Genomic DNA, 19,687 nt, shown 5'->3' on the forward strand with positions numbered 1-19,687 from the left:
CCTTGCCTGAGCGACCCCTTCTGTTTGCACTTTGCACTGGTTGGCAGTAAGCTTTCGAAACAGGAAGAGGTCCTCATGGAATGGCCATTCTTTCCACAGGAGCTGGTGTGGGTGACATTGGCGTTGAGGTGGAGGATCCTCAGGGCAAGAACAGTGTGGAGCTGCTGGTGGAAGACAAAGGAAACCAGGTGTATAGATGCGTATACAAGCCAGTGCAGCCTGGCCCCCATGTGGTCAAAGTCTCCTTTGCTGGAGATGCCATTCCCAAGAGTCCCTTTGCTGTGCAGGTTGGGGAAGGTAAGTGTGCTGGCTAACTATGCCTGGCATGGACACTGATAAACCTGGCCTCCCTCCCTCCTCCTCCTCCTGCCAAGACCTCTTCAACAGGAAGTGGTACTATATTTTCAGGATATGAATGCTAACACAAGTTGTGTTCCTCAGCTTCCCTTCCTGTGTCAATAGATGATGACATTATCTGGCTCATGGCCATGATCATTGGCCGGGTTTCTCTTGATCCTATGGTGGTGCTATATATCTATGATGGGCACTTGTGGCAAAGGAGCTGCTCACCACATGGAAGCTCAGGAGCTGAGAAGAGTTGAAAGGGGGTAGGATCTTCCCGGTCCTTAACAGGACAAGCTTCCAGTGACTTGACTTACTTCCATTAGATCCCTCCATTTCGACACTTGTGCCTTTAGGGAGAATGTTAAAATTGAGTGTCCCTGATCTGAAAACTGGATTGCTTTAAAAAATATATATATATACTCTTAGATGATTCCCAAATAGTTTTAGGTTTTAATTAGAACATTTAAGATTTTTCAGATTAGGGAAACTGAATCAATAAAGTGTGCAAATCTTTTTTTTTTTTTTTTTTTTTTTTTTTAAGTATATCTGAGCCGGGCCCAGTGGTGCATGTGTGTAATCCCAGCACTCAGGGAGGCAAAGGCAAGCTGGTCTTTGTGAGTTCAAGGCCAACCTGTGTACAAAGGAAGTCCAGGACAGCCAAGGATACACAGAAAAACCCTGTCTTGAAAAAGAAAAAAACAGTATATCTGAAACCGGGCCTGGAGATCTGGCTCAACAGTGAAAAGCTCCTCCTAAGCTTCCAGAGCATCTCAGAACCCACACCATTGGCTCTTCACCACCTATAACTCCAGCTCCAGGGGTTCTGATACCCTCTTCTGGCCTTTATGGGTACCCGTACCCACGTAGCAGACACACAGACCACACACATTAAAACACACACACACACACCCACACACACACCATCTTAAAATCTTATTATAGCAAAGTCGTTTTGTTGAAGCTCGTTGGATAAGGGATATCCAATCTGTGTGCAGAGACCTAAATGTGCTAGATTTGGTATCTAGTACCAAGCTTGGCAGCAGCAGGTCCCCTTAATCCAGGCACTTTACTAGCTGCCGGGCACTCAGCCCACCTGCATTAACCCACACAAGTCTGTGCCTTTCAGGCGTGATTACCACCCCCAGTTTGCACGTGGAGTCTCTGAGGCTTTGACAGTGTAGGTCTTAGTAATGTAAAGCATTAGTAGAACCATAGTATCCATTGACATACCTGTAACCCCGGCCAAATTCCTCTGCAACCCGGAGCATATGTTTCCTCTAATATTAGAGTCTCTCTGTCTCTCTCTCCGACCTTGTTCTTCTGTTTTGTTGTTACTGTTGTTTTCCTTCTCTAACCAGTACTTGCCTCTCCCTGTTCTGTCCTCCACCTCTGCACCTGCAGACCTGGCTTCCTCTTCTGAATCCTGCCTCTGGGCCAGCCTGGACCCTGAAGCTGCTGGCTTCCTAGTTGCAAGCTCTGGGCCAGAGGCTCTTGCTTTGGTAAGGGCTGGTTGGGTGGGCATCTTTACGGGTTCGTTGTGCTGCTTGCATACATCAGTAGAGCCTGTGCTGTGTTTGACTTCAGGAAATTCCTGCACAGGTGGTAGTGATTACAGCTTGTACAGCCAGATGCCACCTGGAACAAGGTGCTGAAGGGTGGTAATGGCTGTGGCATGTCCCTCAAACTCTTCAGCGGAGCTGGCCGAGTGTAGGAACTGAGCAGTTACTGGTTTTAATGTTGACCCTGTTGTACACAGTATTTCCATGGATGTGTGTATGTGTTTTAAGACACATTTACACCCCACCCCACCCCCAGGGAATTCCTGTCATCTTGTTGTGACCAACTGTTCTCCCTTTGACAAAGAAAAAGCAATCCTCCCCTCGATATTCATAATCAAAATCCCTTTGACATAGGAAAGAGATAGTTTGAGACAGTTTTCCTCATTCTGGTGTTTCCTGAGCTCTTATTCATGAACTGCCTTATTCATTTCTGGCACAGTCAGATTTTTATTTTAATTTGCTGCCCTCCACTGTGATGATTTGATATTAAAAGAAGCTTTAGCCAGGGCCTGTGTTACAGGCCTCTGATCTCAGCTACTTGGAAGGCTGAGATGGGAGAATCATAAGCTCAAAGCCCACCTGGGCCACATGAAGACAACTTAGTGAGATCCTGTCTCAAAAATTAAAGAGGACTCAATGGTAGTAGTAGGGCCCTCACCCAGGATGCCCAGGCCCTGGCTTCGATCCTTAGACTTTCAGTACGTACACACACACACACACACACACACACACACACACACACACACACATTTAGGTATCTTTAGCAATGGAAAACTAGTGTTACTGGCCAATAAGTGCCAACATAAAATCTGTTCTTTCCTGAACAATCTAACATGATCTCTAACTGCAGGGATCTCTGGGTGTCCTCTGAAGATCAATGCTTTGCTGAATAACCAACAGAAAGGTTGTATGTAATGAGCAGCTACCTCTCCTCCACTTCCAGAGTCTGTGTTTAAAGGGCTATCAGATGTGCAATGTGAGATTTGGAGAGGAAAAGCCACCTCCTAGACAAGAGGACATTGTGCCCATCAATTTCCCATTTCCAGTTAAGGAGGAAGTTGCCCGTGCTGAACAAAGCATTACCAGGAGATGTATATGTCTTTCTAAGCATCACTCTGGCCCCATATGGGAGGGTAGTTTCACAGCTATGTCAAGTGAAGGATGTTAGGCATCACCTCAGTGCTTGATTTAATAGTCCTAAAACTTGAGGTTTCTAAAGGAGACCAGAAATCAGGTCTGGGATGGCATTTTCTGCTGAGGCTTGCTTTTGTCGATGCCTAGAGCTTTGTCACAGCTGCCTTTGGCTGAAAGCACAGTTTCTTTCAGCTTTTTGTTATTCTGCCTGGCTGTCCACGTGCAAGACAACAGCCATGTCCAGATCTTCAGAAATGGCTGACCCATGCTTTGGAACCCAGACAGATGTTTCAAGTGTGGCAATTTTTAAGTAGACTTGGAAAAAGTATAGTCTCCCCAGTTACTGGACCCTGGAATGTGGCAGTGAGGTTTGGATAATGTTCAGCATTCGGTCTTAGTGCCTCCCTGATTATAGAAGGCCAAAAGGCAGTACCAGGAGAACAGTGTGGATTTACTCTGCTCTCCTGTTGATGTTGCCAAAATAACTCTTGCCCAGCACTGGTGTGGTAAAGCTGGATAAAGTCATGCTGTTCTTCTTTGTTAACTGGTGTGTTTTCTGAGTGGGACCCCTGGTCTTAGGCAGTTGCCGGGTGCTCTTTATGCAAAGCACACATTTTCTTGGGGGAGGGGTGCCCCAAGTTACGTTAACTTTCTTGCCTTTTACAAAATGTTACAAGGTTGAACTGATGTCAAAACTCTGCTTGCAGCCTGCAACCCAAATGCCTGCCGGGCCAGTGGCAGAGGCCTGCAGCCCAAAGGTATCCGGATCCGGGAGACTGCAGACTTTAAGGTGGACACTAAGGCTGCTGGAAGTGGGGAGCTTGCTGTAACTGTGAAGGGCCCGAGTAAGTCCTCTTTTCTTTCCCCATCTCAAATGAAATCTTAGCTAATTTTTCAGCCATGATGTGTTGATTACATCCTGTGGCCAGTCCTGATTGATATCTCCCAAAGAGCCTTGACAAAGGTTTGAATCTTATTTGTAATCTTTGGAGAAGGAAACAATGATTGATTATTGCCATCTGCCCTGGATATAGGTAAGTGAGACCAGTGGGTGGTTTGACAGCCTTACATAGGAAAAGACCTCTAGGATAAAAAACAATGCTAAAAGGGAAAGGGAGAAATAATGCTTTGGGGACAATAGCTCTCTGTCTCCTTTTCTCCTCTCTCTCCCACTTCTCCCTCACTCCTTCTTCTCTCTTCCTCCTTCTTAATTGAAGAGACCTGGTTGTAAAGCAGAATGTTCTTGCAGAGTCACGTGGCTTGTGGTGTTCTGATCTGGAATGTAAGCACAATATTCAAAGCCAATGATTTCTCCAGTACAGGTTACAGTTTATAGACTGTGAAATTATGTCAGTTACTACATCAGTGTGATCAGTGCTTATAGAATAAGATGCCCTAGGATGGGTTTCTTTGTGGGTGATAGCCATAGGCAGAGGACATGTTTCTCCAGTACCCTGTTCCTACTTCCTCCTTTGGGATGGAGACAGCAGGAATGGGGTCAGTTTCTTTGCTGTCTCACATCTTCCCTAGGACAGAGAGGCAGCTTTGAAGGCCTCGTTGCAGCACTTGATTGTTTTGGTTCTAAGGCTCGTAGAGTCCTGAGCTTATCTCTTATCCTCTCTATCCGAATCAGTCCTGAGTCTAGGAATTTCATATGTGAGCTCAGAGCTTTAGGAAACAATATGCCCCAAGGTCAGCCAAGCTTCTAGACTGCCCAGATCTAGAGCCAAGCACAAGTAGCTTTGGGGCTGTCCATCCAACCACCCTCAGCCCCCTACCCCTGCCCAGCTTGTTGCAACAGAAGCCAAAGAAGTGTTCTTTTGTGACCTTGGAGACTTTTCTTGACTCAGTGGCTTTTCTGGCCAAACCTCAACATAAAACAAGTTTCTTCCTGATGGCTGTATCTGAAATTGAATATAGAACCTAAAACCCATCTTCTCATAGATAGCCAATAAGAACTTTCTTCCTTTGTTGTCCCGCTTTATCGGAAAAGACGTATAGGTGCTTAGTCTAAGACAAGTAATCATAAAGATCGCCCCCCTTTCCAGTATTTGTGGGACAGCGGGAGAGGGGGGATGCTGGAAGACAGCTAGGACTGTTGGGAAATGCTGAGACACAGCAAACAAGCCATCTGGTCTAGGAGCTCAGCCTCTGCCAACCTGGAGCTTTTGAAGTGAGTTAGCTGGGAAATCTTCCATTTCTCCCTCTTGAAAGCTAAGATGGCTCCGCTCTTAGTTTTGGGAACCTCTCCCAGGTTTGGGGGTAAAAATCTCACATTCTGAGTTTAATTTTTGTACGTTGCCTGTGTTTTGTGGATAGTCTCCTTGTAAGCCTAGGATTATACTGCAAAGGCTGTGTGCTTTCTTTCTTTCCACAGAAGGCCTGGAGGAGCTGGTAAAGCAGAAGGGCTTTCTGGATGGGATCTATTCATTTGAGTACTACCCCAGCACACCAGGGAAATACAACATTGCAGTTACTTGGGGGGGACACCACATTCCAAAGAGGTGAGTTTGGGTTGGAGATAGGCCTCGTTTAGATATATGTTCGGCCTATGACAGGCTCACAGGATCCTGCTGCTTTCCAGGCTGCCAGAGGGAAGAGAGATCTGCTTTGTTAAAAGCTCCCCCCACCCCACCCCACCCCACCCTTTTTCGAGCAGCACAGACACTTGGCTTATTCTCAAAAGCAGCAGAAAGTCACTGTGGTTTCAGCTGCCCTGCTTTAAATCAAATGCTGGTGGTTTGTGCCTGGTGGGAGGCAGGGAAACCAGAAAGAGCTGTAATAGAGAGCAAATGGACTGTGCGTCTATACAGACTTATATAAGCCCAGGCTCTCCTTTTCAATGAATGCCTCTGTTCATGAATGCCACAGGGGCAGAGTCTGCTATGGTTTACATTAAAACTGTCTACGTGAATGCCATTAGGGACAAGGGAACCCTGGCCACAGTTTTGCCTGGGGCTATTGCAGTTTCCTTTTTGTAACCCAGTGCTTTGCCGCTCTCTGGAGGGCAATTTAAACTTTGAATACATTTTGTTTGTCTTGAGAAATAATAGAGCATTATAGTAGCCCTCCCTTGTCCACAAAAGTTATTCTAAAACCCTAAATATATGCCTGAAACCAACCCCAGACAGTGTCATGCACACCCATGAAAAAGTTTAGTTTATAAAACAGACACAGTAAGAAACTGATAACAATAGCAATGAAGCAGCAAAATGAAAGTTACATGAATGTGGTCTTAATGAAAATATACCATTTTGTATTGGACCTCACTCTCTTATAGTGTTAGATGACATAATGCCTACATGATGAGATAAAGTGAAAAGAATAATATAGGCATCGTGGCAAAGCACTGGGCCACTATTAACCTCAAAGTGGTGTACATATTGTAGACCTCATTTGAAACTTAAGAAAATAAAACCAAGGATAAGAGTAACTCTTACACAGGGTTTTCAGTGTCTGAGCATGCTTACTGTAAACTTCCTTGCTCAATTTAAAGCATATTTGATTGCATATGAATGAAAGAAAACAAATTCAGACTACTTTCCTTGTTATAGGATAGGTAGGAAAAAGAGAAATGTGGATATTTTTATCTTTAAGGCCCACACTCTAGAGGGCCTGCATACCAAAGGCCACTTACTAGTGAGCAAACTAGAGCAAGTATGTTGCTTGAGTGACAGCCCCTTGGCCCCCAGCTCCCGAAGCAACCATATTACATTGTATTGTTGACATAACAATGGCTGTGGGGGCAACCAGTATGGAGGAAGGAGCTGGCGTAGAGTCTCAGCTTCCGTGCAAGAGATCAGGCAAGTGGAAAGAATTATGTTAAGAGTTTGTGGCTATAGTAATCTCCTTCTATGCTCTTCTTCAATGCTTCTTCTGTTTCCTTCCTTCTAGCCCCTTTGAAGTTCAAGTTGGCCCAGAAGCAGGCATGCAGAAAGTCCGTGCTTGGGGCCCTGGACTCCATGGGGGCATTGTTGGTCGGTCAGCAGACTTTGTGGTGGAGTCCATTGGTTCTGAGGTTGGGACTCTGGGTAAGTGGAGGCAACTGCCCAGCCATTTCTGTAAGGCTGAGAATAACAAGGTGCCGGCTGTTGGAGCTTCATGTGGCCCTCTGGCTCCTGGCTACCCAAAGCCGCCTCTGGATGCTGTAGAACTCTAGATCTTATTTCCTTCTTGCTTTCAGTTGTTCAATGCCTGTGACATTGTTTACTTACTCACCAGTTCCCTGGAAGGGTGGGAGGGGGTATGCTAAACAGTGCATACAGCATTGTAAACTGGTGACTGACCCTTAAATAAATGACTCTGTACATTTTGCTGAAGTTTGAAAAGGTAAAGATATGATTTGGAGCATAACTGAATATCTTTTAAGTGATGTCTGATAAAACGTGATTGTTACAGAGTAGAAGACAAAGTTTTTCTAGAAAGGGCCACATGCCCAGTATTTTCACCTTGTGTGTGACATGATCTCTGTCACAATTACTTGACTCTGCCATTGTGGCTTTAAAGTCGTGATTAAGAACTACATAAATGAGCGGGTATGCCTACATTCTGGGAAAACTCTCTCTATAGAAATAGAGAGTGAGCTGGGTTTAGCCAGTGAGCTATATTTTACTGGCCCTTTTTTAGGTATAGCAATAAGCAAAAGGGGAAGATTAGAAATTATATTTAATTTCCACCAGTAGAAATATTAATCATTTTGGTATGTACTTCTAGTCTTATTAATTAGAACCTTTTTAGTCTCTTCTTAGGCTTTTATCCTGAACATACACGTTTATCTTTATATCTTTGTGCCCCAGATGAGTGGATGTAATGCCTTCATTTTCCATGTCTTCTACGGGATTTTGTTGTGTTTCAGTCTGTTCTTGGGCTCTCCAGTTACATCCGAGATCCTGTTATATGAACAATGCTGAGCATATAACCTCCATTAATTCATTCAGATAAAAACTCAGAAATGGGTTTAGACAAACGAGTGTTGTTTTCAGACTTTTGTCATATGTCTCTGTATATGCGATAGAAGCGTTTTTCTGGGCCTTGTGTTATGTGTACCCCTTCCCCCCATGCACCTCCTTCCCACTCTTCCTCATGTCATCTGAAAACCAGAAATATCCAGGTTAACTCTTCACCGCTAGTCAAGATTCAGTGGCCTTGGTTTTATGAAAAAAGGGACACACTTGATTTCAGTTTTCTGCTCACTACTTGCTTGCTTTCCAGGAGGCAGAGAAAAGGAGATGGTAGTAGCATAGAACAGATAATTCTCACCATGTGTAACCAGGAAGGCCCTTCTGTTCCATCCCCAAGGGTTCGCCATTGAAGGCCCTTCCCAAGCAAAGATAGAGTACGATGATCAGAATGATGGATCATGTGATGTCAAATATTGGCCCAAGGAGCCTGGAGAATATGCTGTTCACATCATGTGTGACGATGAAGACATCAAGGACAGCCCATACATGGCTTTCATTCACCCTGCTTCCGGAGACTACAACCCAGATCTAGTAAATACCCTCACCCTTCTTTTGACCCCTCTCCCCTATGGCAGACAGGAGCAGTTTAAATCTTAGGACAGAAGTGGGCTTTTAGAACTTTGGTGATGTTGGGAAGGTAAGGTACCTCTGATGATGGGCATTTTCCTCTGTAAACTAGGAAGGAGAGTGTCTGCTCCCAGAGCTTCTGGTGTGGTTAAAGGACATGCCTGTGCTATGGAAGTGCCTCTTGCCTCTTATAGCTGTTTCCCAGCTATCTAGACAACCATCAGTGAGCTGACTTGCAGCACTCCTTGTCCCACAGTTAGTTCTTTGTCTGTGGTGGCTTCAGCCTTCAGTGCTTCCGCAAAGTGAGGACCTGGAAGCCAGGCACAACTAAAGGTGTGCCCCAGAAACTAGAAATTCGCTCTATCACCTCAAAGTAAGGAAGGGAGCTGGGTTGTTTAGATTCCATTTCGGAGTGTTTTCTCCTTTGTGAACAGCTACTAGTGGTATTTATTTTTAAGTTTCAGCCTACTTTGCAGTTTTACTTCCCATCGCCATCCTTAACTAACCCCCAGGTGTTTTGTGTACCCACCGCTCCATTCCATCCTTTGACACAGAAAAAAAAAAAAAATCATTATTTGTTTTTTCTTTTGTTTCAGGTCCAAGCATATGGGCCGGGTTTGGAGAAATCTGGCTGCACTGTCAACAGCCCAGCGGAGTTCATTGTGGACCCTAAGGATGCTGGGAAAGCTCCCTTAAGGATAATGGCTCAGGTGAGTGTCTGTGGTCCGGGGCTGCTTGCATTTGTCAGGTGTGAGGTGTAATGTCCAGATGCTCATCCGGTCCTCAGCTTTCTCATCGGAACTCTGGGAGTAATAATAATAGTATCTCATGGTGTGATGTGAGGACTACACAGGACTGACATAAAGCACCACATTTTAAATGATATTTGTGGTTCATGTGGTGGCTTTTTTGTTTCAGATTTCTGTATAATGTCTTTCAGTTTGACTGAATCTACTTAATTCCTAATAGGTTTGTGAACAAAATTCAGATTCCTGCTTATTAGATTTAATTACAGCTATCCAAAGGACTTTAGCTCAGGAATTGAAATTAAGTTCTAAGTAGCAATGGCTTTAGGCATAGGAGATGATAGCATTTACTCTTAGTAATTACAAGTGAATAAGTGGAATTGGGCACAGCAACATGTACACGATTTGTAGTAATTAGGAAACCCAAAGTAGGACATTGTCCTGAGTAAGCTAGTTAGGCCTATCTCATTTGGGGATGTTTGGTTTTATTTGTTGGTACCTATAGTGCATAGCATATTGTAGTTACTGTTTGATTTCCTAAAGTGGTAATTTTGGCTGTCCCTAGGAGCCACAGTGGCCCCCTTTTGGTGGAAACATTCTGGGAACACTGTCATTCAAGCTTTGGCTTTTTTTCAGGATGGGGAAGGCCAGCCCATTGACATCCAGATGAAGAGTCGGATGGATGGCACGTATGCCTGTTCGTACACCCCAGTGAAAGCTATCAAGCACACCATAGCTGTGGTCTGGGGAGGTGTGAACATTCCATGCAGCCCCTACAGGGTAAGTTTTGAGGCTGGCCCTGACTGTAGGAAAATCCCTGGCTCTGTACTGAGACTTGGCATTGTATACAAATGGCCAAAGCTAGTCTATGGAAAGAACCCATTCTGGATAGGCCTTGAAAAGAGACTTGGCCCTAAGGGCAAAATACTCTAGACTGACAAAAACACCATTTCTACTTTTATACTTGACCCAAGAGAGGGAATATTTTGATACAGGTGGATTATCTGGGTTCATGTCTTTCTAGGTCAACATCGGGCAAGGTAGCCATCCCCAAAAGGTCAAAGTGTTTGGCCCAGGTGTGGAGAGAAGTGGTCTGAAAGCAAATGAGCCTACTCATTTCACAGTGGATTGCACAGAGGCCGGGGAAGGTGAGATCAGGCTTCATCCACCCCAGTTTCTCCTTCAGAAAAAACAGTCTCAGAACATTTGGAGGGCAGTGAACTCAGAACTAGAAAGTTACTCATTTTAGTAGGTGACTGTTTACCTAATGAGCTATGTTGTTTCTCGCTGATGTCTTAACTAATTAATCCTTTGCTTGTCCTTTTCCAAAACCATGATTTACCACCTTCCCTGTTTGGGTTGCTCCTTTAGGGTGTTAGCCCAAGCTGGAAGTGATTGTATGAGACGTGCTGCTGCTTGTAGCTGGTACTAACAAGCCACTCTGTTCCAGGTGATGTCAGTGTTGGCATTAAGTGTGATGCCCGAGTGTTAAGTGATGATGAGGAGGATGTGGATTTTGACATTATTCACAATGCCAATGATACATTTACGGTCAAATACGTGCCTCCTGCTGCTGGAAGATATACTATCAAGGTTCTCTTTGCATCTCAGGTACGTGTTGAGCCTCGCTCTTTCAGGCCGCCGTGTGCACATCTCCTTTTTGGGCTGTTGTTTTGTTTGTTTCACATCTGAGAAAAGTGTCTTGAGAACTATGTTCAGTTTCCCTTATCTCCTTAAAACCAATTTCTCTGTCAGAGGTGAGGCTCAGAGCAGGACTCCAGGCAGAAACTGACTTGCTAAAGCATTCACTAAGCTTTTGATTGAAAAGTTAGGCAACTTCTAAACGCACTTCACTCTGACCTCTCTTCGGTAATAACTCCGGTCTCTGCCCTTAAATTTTTATAGCAAAAGCTTTTTGAAGCATGAGGCGAGTGGTAATGGTAGTCCTGTCAGAAGGGCTGTGAAACCAAGCGTTTTGAAATGCTAATCATCAACATTAACTATGTAAAGATTAGGAAGCTCAGGAGAACAGTCTGTGCCTTGAGTTAATGATCTCAAACTGACATGATCTAATTAATCTATTCTACTTTTATTCTGACAGCCTGTAAATTCTTTCTGAAGAATTGTAGTCACTCAGTTTCTGATTCCTTCCTGGAAACCCTCACACATCAGCCCACCATCATCCCTGAGGGACATTTTCTGCCTCCTGGCCCTATATATTGTTGGTTTTTACTTTATCCCAAGTAGCACTATTTTTTAAAGATTTTATTTGTTTATTTAGTGTGTGTGAGTGCTCTATCTTCATGTGCGCCTGCATGCCAGCAGAGGGCAGTAGTGGGTATAAGATGGTTGTGAGCCACTGTGTACTTGCTGGGAATTGTACTCAGGTCCTCCGGAATAGCAGACAGTGCTTGTAACTGCTAAGCCATCTCTCCAGCGACAGTAGTTTTGTTTTTTTGTTTTGTTTTGTTTTGTGGTTTTTTTTTTTTAATTCTTTATCTTCAAATATCTGGTGTCAGAAACACAAGAGTGCCTGTGCTGTCGGGGTTTCAGATGTGTACCTGTGTGTCCAGCTTTCACCTAAGCAATGGAAGCTTCTTAGCACCTGCTAAAGTGGGATTTAGGGCAAACTCTGACCTTGTGTTTGGGCAGAAGGTTAAGCTCCCACAGTGCTCCTGGGGCCTTCCTTCTAAGATGTGTCTTTGCTTCAGGAAATCCCTGCCAGCCCTTTCAGAGTCAAAGTTGACCCTTCTCATGATGCCAGCAAAGTAAAGGCAGAAGGCCCGGGGTTGAGTAAAGCAGGTAAGACTGTGTTGGGTAAGGCTGCGGACATCTCCCTGCAGCCAGTATCCCTGGCTGCGTTCTGTCTAGACCTAGAGGGGCTTATCTCCAGCGGGAGGCTCTGATGGGGCAGGCACCGTGTGGCAGCTGGCTGCTGCTCTGGTGCAGTGCTGTTGAACCTGTCAGGCTGGTTGTAAAAGTGAAACTTCTTCCAGCCAACCCTGCCTCCCCGTTTCATGTGTCCTTTTAGGTGTGGAAAATGGGAAGCCAACCCACTTCACTGTTTACACCAAGGGGGCCGGAAAAGCACCGCTCAACGTGCAGTTCAGCAGCCCTCTTCCTGGTGACGCGGTGAAGGACTTGGATGTCATCGATAATTATGACTACTCTCATACTGTTAAATACACCCCAACCCAGCAGGTAGGGTACTTCCTGTCCTGGCTTTTCTGCTCAGGCAATTCCCCCTCAGACTCACAGTGTGCTCTCACCCTCTCTGGGAGCCCTGGAGGGAGGGGGGGAAAAAAAAAGAAAGAAAAGAAAGCCTGTGGGTGCTATGGGATTCCCAGAGGAGGAGGAAGGCAGCGCCACATCTGAACCTCAATGTGGGATTTTATCAGAGAAGTCCTGAGTTCTTATATGTAGAACCTACCAGATCTGCCTTCTTACACCCCCCCCAATCCCTCTGACTCTCAATCTTTTATTAATTATAGGAAAAAAAAAAAACCCTCACCTGCAGTTTCTCTTATAGGCTGTTTCACATAGTTTACCCTTTTTATGAGGTGTTTTAGTGGGATTTTTTTTTTTTTTTCTCAAAGAGCCCATTCAGCTTTTAATCCCCAAGGCCCAAAGCCCGAGCAGCAAATTGCTCCCTTTTACAAAATTCAGGAATGGTGAGGAATCTTGCTGCCTGGGCAGATTTATTTGTTATTTTATGCAGTAAGGGTCTAAAAACCACTCGTTCATGCAAGTTTCTGTCTATTTGCCTAATTTTTAAATTCATCCTTCTCATAGCAAAATCGCCTGCTCCCATGCCGAAGTGTACGCTTCAGAAGCAGAAGCACACGTCACATTCACGGTGCGGTGGAGGCATCACCTCCATTCACCTTCGCTGTGTTCTTTATCTTGCAAAACTGGAATTCTGAACCCATTGCAATTACTTAAAATTGCGTTTACTTCGTGGTCTCACCTCCAGAGTCTGGATGGCAGATATCCTGGCAGTAAAGCTGTATGTCATATACAGTCATTTTAAGCTGAGGTTCTTTCATCTGTGAGGGAGGGAGTCTCCTTTGTGAATAGGCTGTTTCTAGGACAAGGGCTATGCTATCTTCAGACACACAGCATAATTTGAGAGAGTCTGGGGCCAGCAAGAGTCAAGTGGGAAAGAGAGGGGATACAGTAAGAATGGGGTGCACAGGGTGTATATGCCTAGCCTTCTTGCCTTAGGGCTTACTTATCCTTGGACTTGATATCATTTCTATGGCACTTCTCCAACAGTGGGAGGGATGCTCTGAGATAAGTATACAAATGTGGCCTCTTACCTCTAGACTTTATTCTTTCTGTACTTTCAAGAAGTCCCACTGAAATGTTCTTTTTTTTATCGTTTTATTTATTCACTTGCAGCACTGGGGATTGAACCCAGGACCCTGTTAGTGCTAGATCAGAATGCTACCACTGAGCTGAATCCCCAGTGGTCCCTTATTTACAACTGTAGGTAGCTTGTCCTGTTCTCTTGTCTGAACACTCAGTGATTAGCAGGCAGTTCTTTCTCACTGATTGTTCTGAGGACTGGTGGGACCGTAGGCTGGGAGCTGCAAGTTCTCTGCATTCCTTGGGAGAAAGTACCTGAAAGCCGTCATCAGGATCACTAGGCCGGGAGTACTTTGATAACTTTTGTGGCTTAGCTGCTTCTTCTATCCATATACCATATTTTCTTACCTTTTGGATGAGGTGTAGTCAGTTGTAGATGCCAGGGTGAAATCATGGTTTGACTTGAACTCTCTAAAAGAAAAGCCGCCAATCAGGATGCATGTCAAGAGCCCAAGTCCAGCTTTGTTGCATTTGAAGTGATGCTAGAGTAGGAAGGGCTTTATTCAGAATGACCCTAAGGTCAAGTTTATCTGGCTCTATAGCAGCTGCAGCTTTGAGGGCTGTTGGCAGGACACAAAGAAGCCTCTTGGGACTGTGATATGTCAAAGGAGCCTGGTGTCATGTTGGTGTTAATGTTGCCTACTGTAGACATTCTTTGGAGGCCTTCTGTTATAGCAAGTCTCATAGTTTCATCATTCTGTCTATTTCCCTGTGGCAAAGAAAACAGGTGACATGTCCCCTCCTGATCCGTGAGCTACCCAAGTGTCCTAGTTACTGTCTTGTTGCTGTGAAGAGATACCATCACCAAGGCAACTTATAGATGAAGCATTTAATTGGGCCTTGCTTACAGTTTCAGAGGGTTATCATCATGGTTCAGAACATGGCTCAGGCAGGCAGGCAGACATGGCATTGGAATAAAAGCTAAGAACTTACATCGTGATCTCTAGGTAGCAGGCAAAGAGATGGTGAGACTAGCCTGGCATGAACATTTGAAACCTTCAATCCTGCACCCAATGACACACCTCCTCCAGCAGGGCCACCCTTCCTTATCCTCCCTAAGCAGCGCATAACTACGCACCAGCCATTCAAATTCATGAACCTCTGAAGGCCATTCTCATTCAAACCACCACGCCAAGGTAGGGTAGTGTGTCCTGTACCAGCCCTGGTGCTGTAAGCAGCTGATTGAGGGACGAAGTGATAGGTTGCCTCTATCCACAAACTCAGTTGGCCCAGGAACATTATTATCTGGCAGAAAACCTGGGGTGCACAGCCTGTGTCTCATTCACAGGAGGAGCCCAAAGCCCCAGATTGGGTGGTGGAGAGTGTTTCTGTCAGCCATGCTGTGGGGTGTGCTTCAGAGTTCTGGGCCCACCAGAGAGCTGTCCCCTGGGTGGAGAAGGGAGCATGCCTCCTTAAGATGATTTTTGAGGACTACAAGACCAGAGTTTCCCACAAAGGCAGCTGTTTGGTGTGTGTGGAGAGACATAGGTTCATCCAGGTCTAGATTTTTGTGTTTCCTTCTCAGAATGTAGACAGTGTTTCTGAAGAGCTAAAGCCCTGTGTGCCTGAGGAACCCAGACTTTGGCAGCTGGCTTCTGTTCCTTGCTAGTCTCTGAACGACAATTTGCAGGTACTCGCCTGCAGTGGACAAATGAGGTGAATGGTTGGATATGTCTGTAATGATACAGTAGTCAGTGCTGTTTGCCTTCAAAGAGTAGGCTTATAAGTAAGGCTTCAGGATTCTCTCAGAGGTTCCAAAAAGGCTGTATTTCACAGAGAGTCCAGGTTTTTGCTCAAAGACATTGCTTGTCTTCAGTCTCATAGCCTCAAGTGGCTTAGGCTTCTCAGCTCAAAGCAACTGCTATGGTGTGTCACGAGCCAACAGGTATAAGCAGCCATATGCACTACCGATGCCCTCATGAAACCCTGGAGCTCACAAGCCTCACAGGATAGCAGTCCCTGTGTTGACATGTTCTCAACAAAGTGGTGGTGTCGCTCAGGAGGCTCAGACTGAAGGGGTCTGTAGAAGGCTCTCTTGTTCCATCTTTATGGCTGTCATGTTACTGTCTTATTACCGGGGGCGGGGGCGGGGGGGCATAGTTTGTTTTTCAGAATAAAGGTTAGCTCTCAGAAGCCTGTAGGGAGAAACAGAAAGCTGTTTGGCAGGCAGCTTCGTCTTGGTAGAGCGCACAGGTGGCCCACACAGGTGACCACTGCCTTAGACAGCCCTGTGGGAGAAAAGCTGAGTTTGTTCATAGGTTGGCCTCAGAAGGAAACGAAGATGCTCAGGGGTCAGAAGTGGGAGTCTCCAGGGCTACCCACACCCACTCCCACTCCTTTTGGTTGTTTAAGGCAGAGTTTATTTCCTATCTGCGTTTTGTGTTGCTTCTGTGAGTGGAAATGAAGCATACTTTTATGAGCTGGGCAGGCTTAACTGGAAAGAGACTTTTTTTTTTTTTCCTCCAGCACTTCAGGGAAGTGAGCAGAAAGAGGGGAGGGCTCTTACCAAGATGCCTGGTTAGCCTGGAGATTGACCTTGAGGTTAGCCTAGCCCCCAAGGAGTTAGAGGGTGGTGGGGAAATGGAGGCTCGGGGATATTGTTGGGAATATTGCAGTGGTTACAATAACAACGCAGTGTTTCCTTAAGCATTAGAGGAGACCTTTCTTGTCCCTTGGCTGGGCCCCAGCTCTGTAGATTTTGAGCTGTGCACATTTTGGTATAAAATGTTAGACCCTTAAGGTAGGCCATTTGATTCTGTGCACTGTACTGAAACTCCTCGCAAATCAGTTCTTCCCCCTTCATTGATGCAGCCATCCTTCCTCCCCTTGGCTCTCTTTCCCTGCTTTATTTACAGAAGGAATGTGAGAAAATATACATCAAGCCAAAAGCTACACCCTTTTAACACTTGATCGGTGACAGCTTTTAGCAGGGCCCGTGTGCCAGAGGGCCTGCTGGACTGTCCGGGGACTGCTCTTACTCTCCCACACACTTTGTTATTCCTGGACATAGAGGCAAGGACAGCATGGATCTGCTGAGATAGCATTGGGCTTTCATGGAGCTTTGTCTTAGAGGGGGAGGATGCAGCTAAGCGTGGAGAGAGGAAGTCAGCAGCAGGCTGGCTCGGGACCTGTAGACAAAGAACAGGAGTTGCATGGTTGTGCTGTGTGTGCCTCTGCAGCCACCAGGGCTCCCAGCAAGGGGCCTGCCAATCTTCCAGCACGGTGTGCCTTCACACCCACAGCTTTCCTTTCCTTTCCTTCGCTGGAATTAGGAGTTAGCTCCTAAGAACGCTCTAAGAATGCTCCTGTGAATACCTCCCTGCATGGCCCAGTGTCCCGAAACTAAATGCCCAAGCATTAAAAAACTGGATGTGTAGGTTTGGAGGCTCCAGGCCCAGTGGCTGCACCCCTGGCTGGGGTTGGCTTGTGTCATATCTCAGGGTGCTATGGCAGAGGAAAGAAGATAAAGGTTTGGGTGCCATGGGTGTGAATCCAGCACACACTTACTAAGTGTGCGTGATGAGGGCATGTGCCATTCCTCTTTGAACCAAGGAGATTCTTCTTGAAAAGTGGGCCATGGCGGTGAGAACTACTCCTGAGATCAGTTTTGGGATTTTGTGTGGACTTCAGAGGACAGGCTCAAGTGTTGGTCCCCATTTTCCACCTTGTTTGCATGCCCCAGGCCTTTGTGGGGGGGGGGGGTCTCCTGACTCTGTTTCCCATATCAACGTAGGATCACAATAAGCTAGTGCATCTGTTCTTTTTTTTCCAGTGAATTTTTTAAAAAATTATTTTTTACTTTATTTTTATTTTCTGTACATTTGTGTTTTGCCTGCATGTGTGAGGTGGTCAAATCCTCTGGTACAGGACTTACAGACGATTGTAGGCTGCGATGTGGGTGTGCTCCTAACCACTGAGCCATCTCTCCATCCGCATTCAGTGAATTTTTTTAAATTTATTTTTATTCCCCTTGTCTTACGTGTGGCCTAGGGATTCAAACTCAAGTCCTCATGCTATTGTGTCTCTAGCCACTGAACCTTCTCCCTAGACCCCATCTCCATTCTTACCATTTTTTGTTGTTGTTTTGTTTTTTTAAGATTTATTTATTATGTATACTAGTGTCATGTATATTATGTATATGAGTGTTCTGTCTGCATGTGTGCCTGCATGCCAGAAGAGGGCACCAGATCTCATTATAGATGAGCCGCCATGTGCTTGCTGGGAATTGAACTCAGGACCTTTGGAAGGACCAGCAGTGCTTTTACCCTCTGAGCCATCTCTACAGCCCATTTCGGGATTTTAAACTGAGGAAATACGTAAAAGTTCATAGCACAAGCCTGTTAGCCTTGCAAATTGTCACTGTTACTGTGTTTTTCTATTTTTCTTGTCATATGTTTCAAAAGCTTAAAGAGTGTGTTTAGGATGCTTTCTGAAGCCACTCTGAGTCAAACTATGGGTATAGCTCAGTGTAGAATGCTTGCCTGGCATACATGAAGCCATGGGTTTGATCCCCAGCATTGTTTTAATGAGGTGACATAGCACACACCTATAATCCTGGGAGACTGGAGGACTGAAAGTTAAGAAGTCATCCTCTGTCTCGTAGCAAGGTCAAAGCCAGCCTGGACTATATGAGACCCAAGAAAATTAGACTTGGTTAATGAATTCAAGCTTACTATGTCCCTGGGACAAATGACGGTTCTGGGAGCTAGCTCAGTGCATTTCCACCCAGAAGAGTACCCCCTTTTTTGTCTCTCATTCCAGGGCAACATGCAGGTTCTAGTGACTTATGGTGGCGATCCCATTCCTAAAAGTCCTTTCACCGTGGGTGTTGCTGCTCCGCTGGATCTGAGCAAGATAAAAATCAACGGACTAGAAAACAGTAAGTGTCTTAATGAGGTCACTGACAACCAACAACTGTGACTGCTATTGTTAGATTTCCTTCAAAAGATGGCATTTTCAGAGAAACTAATTCTGTCTTAAAGAGATGTTGCAATGGACAGACTTAGGTCTGAATGAGAGCGGTGCTTTGAACCAATTCTGTGACGTTTCTGCCACTGATGCTCACCAAGCTTTCTCATTTGCGTAGCAGGAATGGGGTGTTTGGGGACACAGACTCCTGAAAGTATTGTGAAAATTAGATGAGGTAATAGCGCAGAAACTGGCACGTAGTCAGCTCTGTGTGACTGCTGATGTTGCCACAGGAAGTTTCCATTAAGAGAGAAGCTAGAGAATGTTGGTTTTGAATGAGAGTCCCACTGTGCCAACCATCTTCAGCATCTGTATCACATTAAGGTCAGTGTGTTGCATAGAAATGAGCTCCTCGGCACTTAGTAGCCCTAGCCTTCCCTTTCTGTCCTTGCCCTTTAGCTTGATATGTATCTTACCTCATTTTATATTGCTCTAAGTACATTATAACGTCATTTTATTTATGTTAAAATTTAAAGGTTGCTTTTTTGTTTGTTTTTGTGCTTCTGAGACTAGAGCCCCAGTGCTTTGTGTGTGCTAGGCAAGCACTCTACATCGAGCTGTATTCCCAACCCTGTAACGTTTTTTTATTATTATGGAAAACTTCAACTATAAAGAGGGTAGTACAGTATGAGTACTCGCATGCTTACTTTTGCCCACTTAGCTTCCACACATGCTCTTAAATAATTTTAATTCAAGTAATACATAAACCCATTTTTTCCCCACTAGGAAGGTCTTACATATATACATGTACAACCTTTTGACATTGCAGAATGATGTTATCATCTACAAAGTTCATCATCAGGAACCATATGTTGAGGGGGTTCTGCTGTTGTTATTTTTAATCTCTTAATGTTTTGGGTAAGTTAATGATTCTTCTCTTGGGCTGCGCTGGTGGCTATCCTAAGCAGAATGTGGACGCATGTAACCTGTGAGTTGCAGGTTGGATATGCCTGATCCATCTTACTATGGTTAACCAAAGTTCTGAGAACTGACTGCTTCATTTTAAAACATCTTTGGATTTTCAGTAAGGTCTTGCATA

At 45.1% G+C, this 19,687-nt stretch overlaps 1 protein-coding gene across 3 annotated transcripts in view; it reads left to right on the forward strand.

The window, feature by feature from the left end:
- The window catches only part of Flnb (filamin B), a 132,391-nt gene that overhangs the window by 65,395 nt on the left and 47,309 nt on the right, over positions 1–19,687 (forward strand). For all 3 annotated transcript variants that reach the window (XM_055599036.1, XM_055599037.1, XM_055599035.1), the window contains 12 exons: positions 100–297; positions 3,746–3,883; positions 5,416–5,542; positions 6,933–7,069; positions 8,337–8,530; positions 9,163–9,276; positions 9,949–10,092; positions 10,337–10,460; positions 10,763–10,923; positions 12,024–12,114; positions 12,344–12,513; positions 18,442–18,559. In XM_055599036.1, coding sequence (XP_055455011.1) covers positions 100–297; positions 3,746–3,883; positions 5,416–5,542; positions 6,933–7,069; positions 8,337–8,530; positions 9,163–9,276; positions 9,949–10,092; positions 10,337–10,460; positions 10,763–10,923; positions 12,024–12,114; positions 12,344–12,513; positions 18,442–18,559 — 1,716 coding nt within the window. The remainder of the gene's footprint in view (positions 1–99; positions 298–3,745; positions 3,884–5,415; positions 5,543–6,932; positions 7,070–8,336; positions 8,531–9,162; positions 9,277–9,948; positions 10,093–10,336; positions 10,461–10,762; positions 10,924–12,023; positions 12,115–12,343; positions 12,514–18,441; positions 18,560–19,687) is intronic.

This window comes from Psammomys obesus, unplaced genomic scaffold, assembly GCF_907164565.1.
Source record: "Psammomys obesus unplaced genomic scaffold, mPsaObe1.curated_primary_1811, whole genome shotgun sequence".
NCBI lineage: Eukaryota > Metazoa > Chordata > Mammalia > Rodentia > Muridae > Psammomys > Psammomys obesus.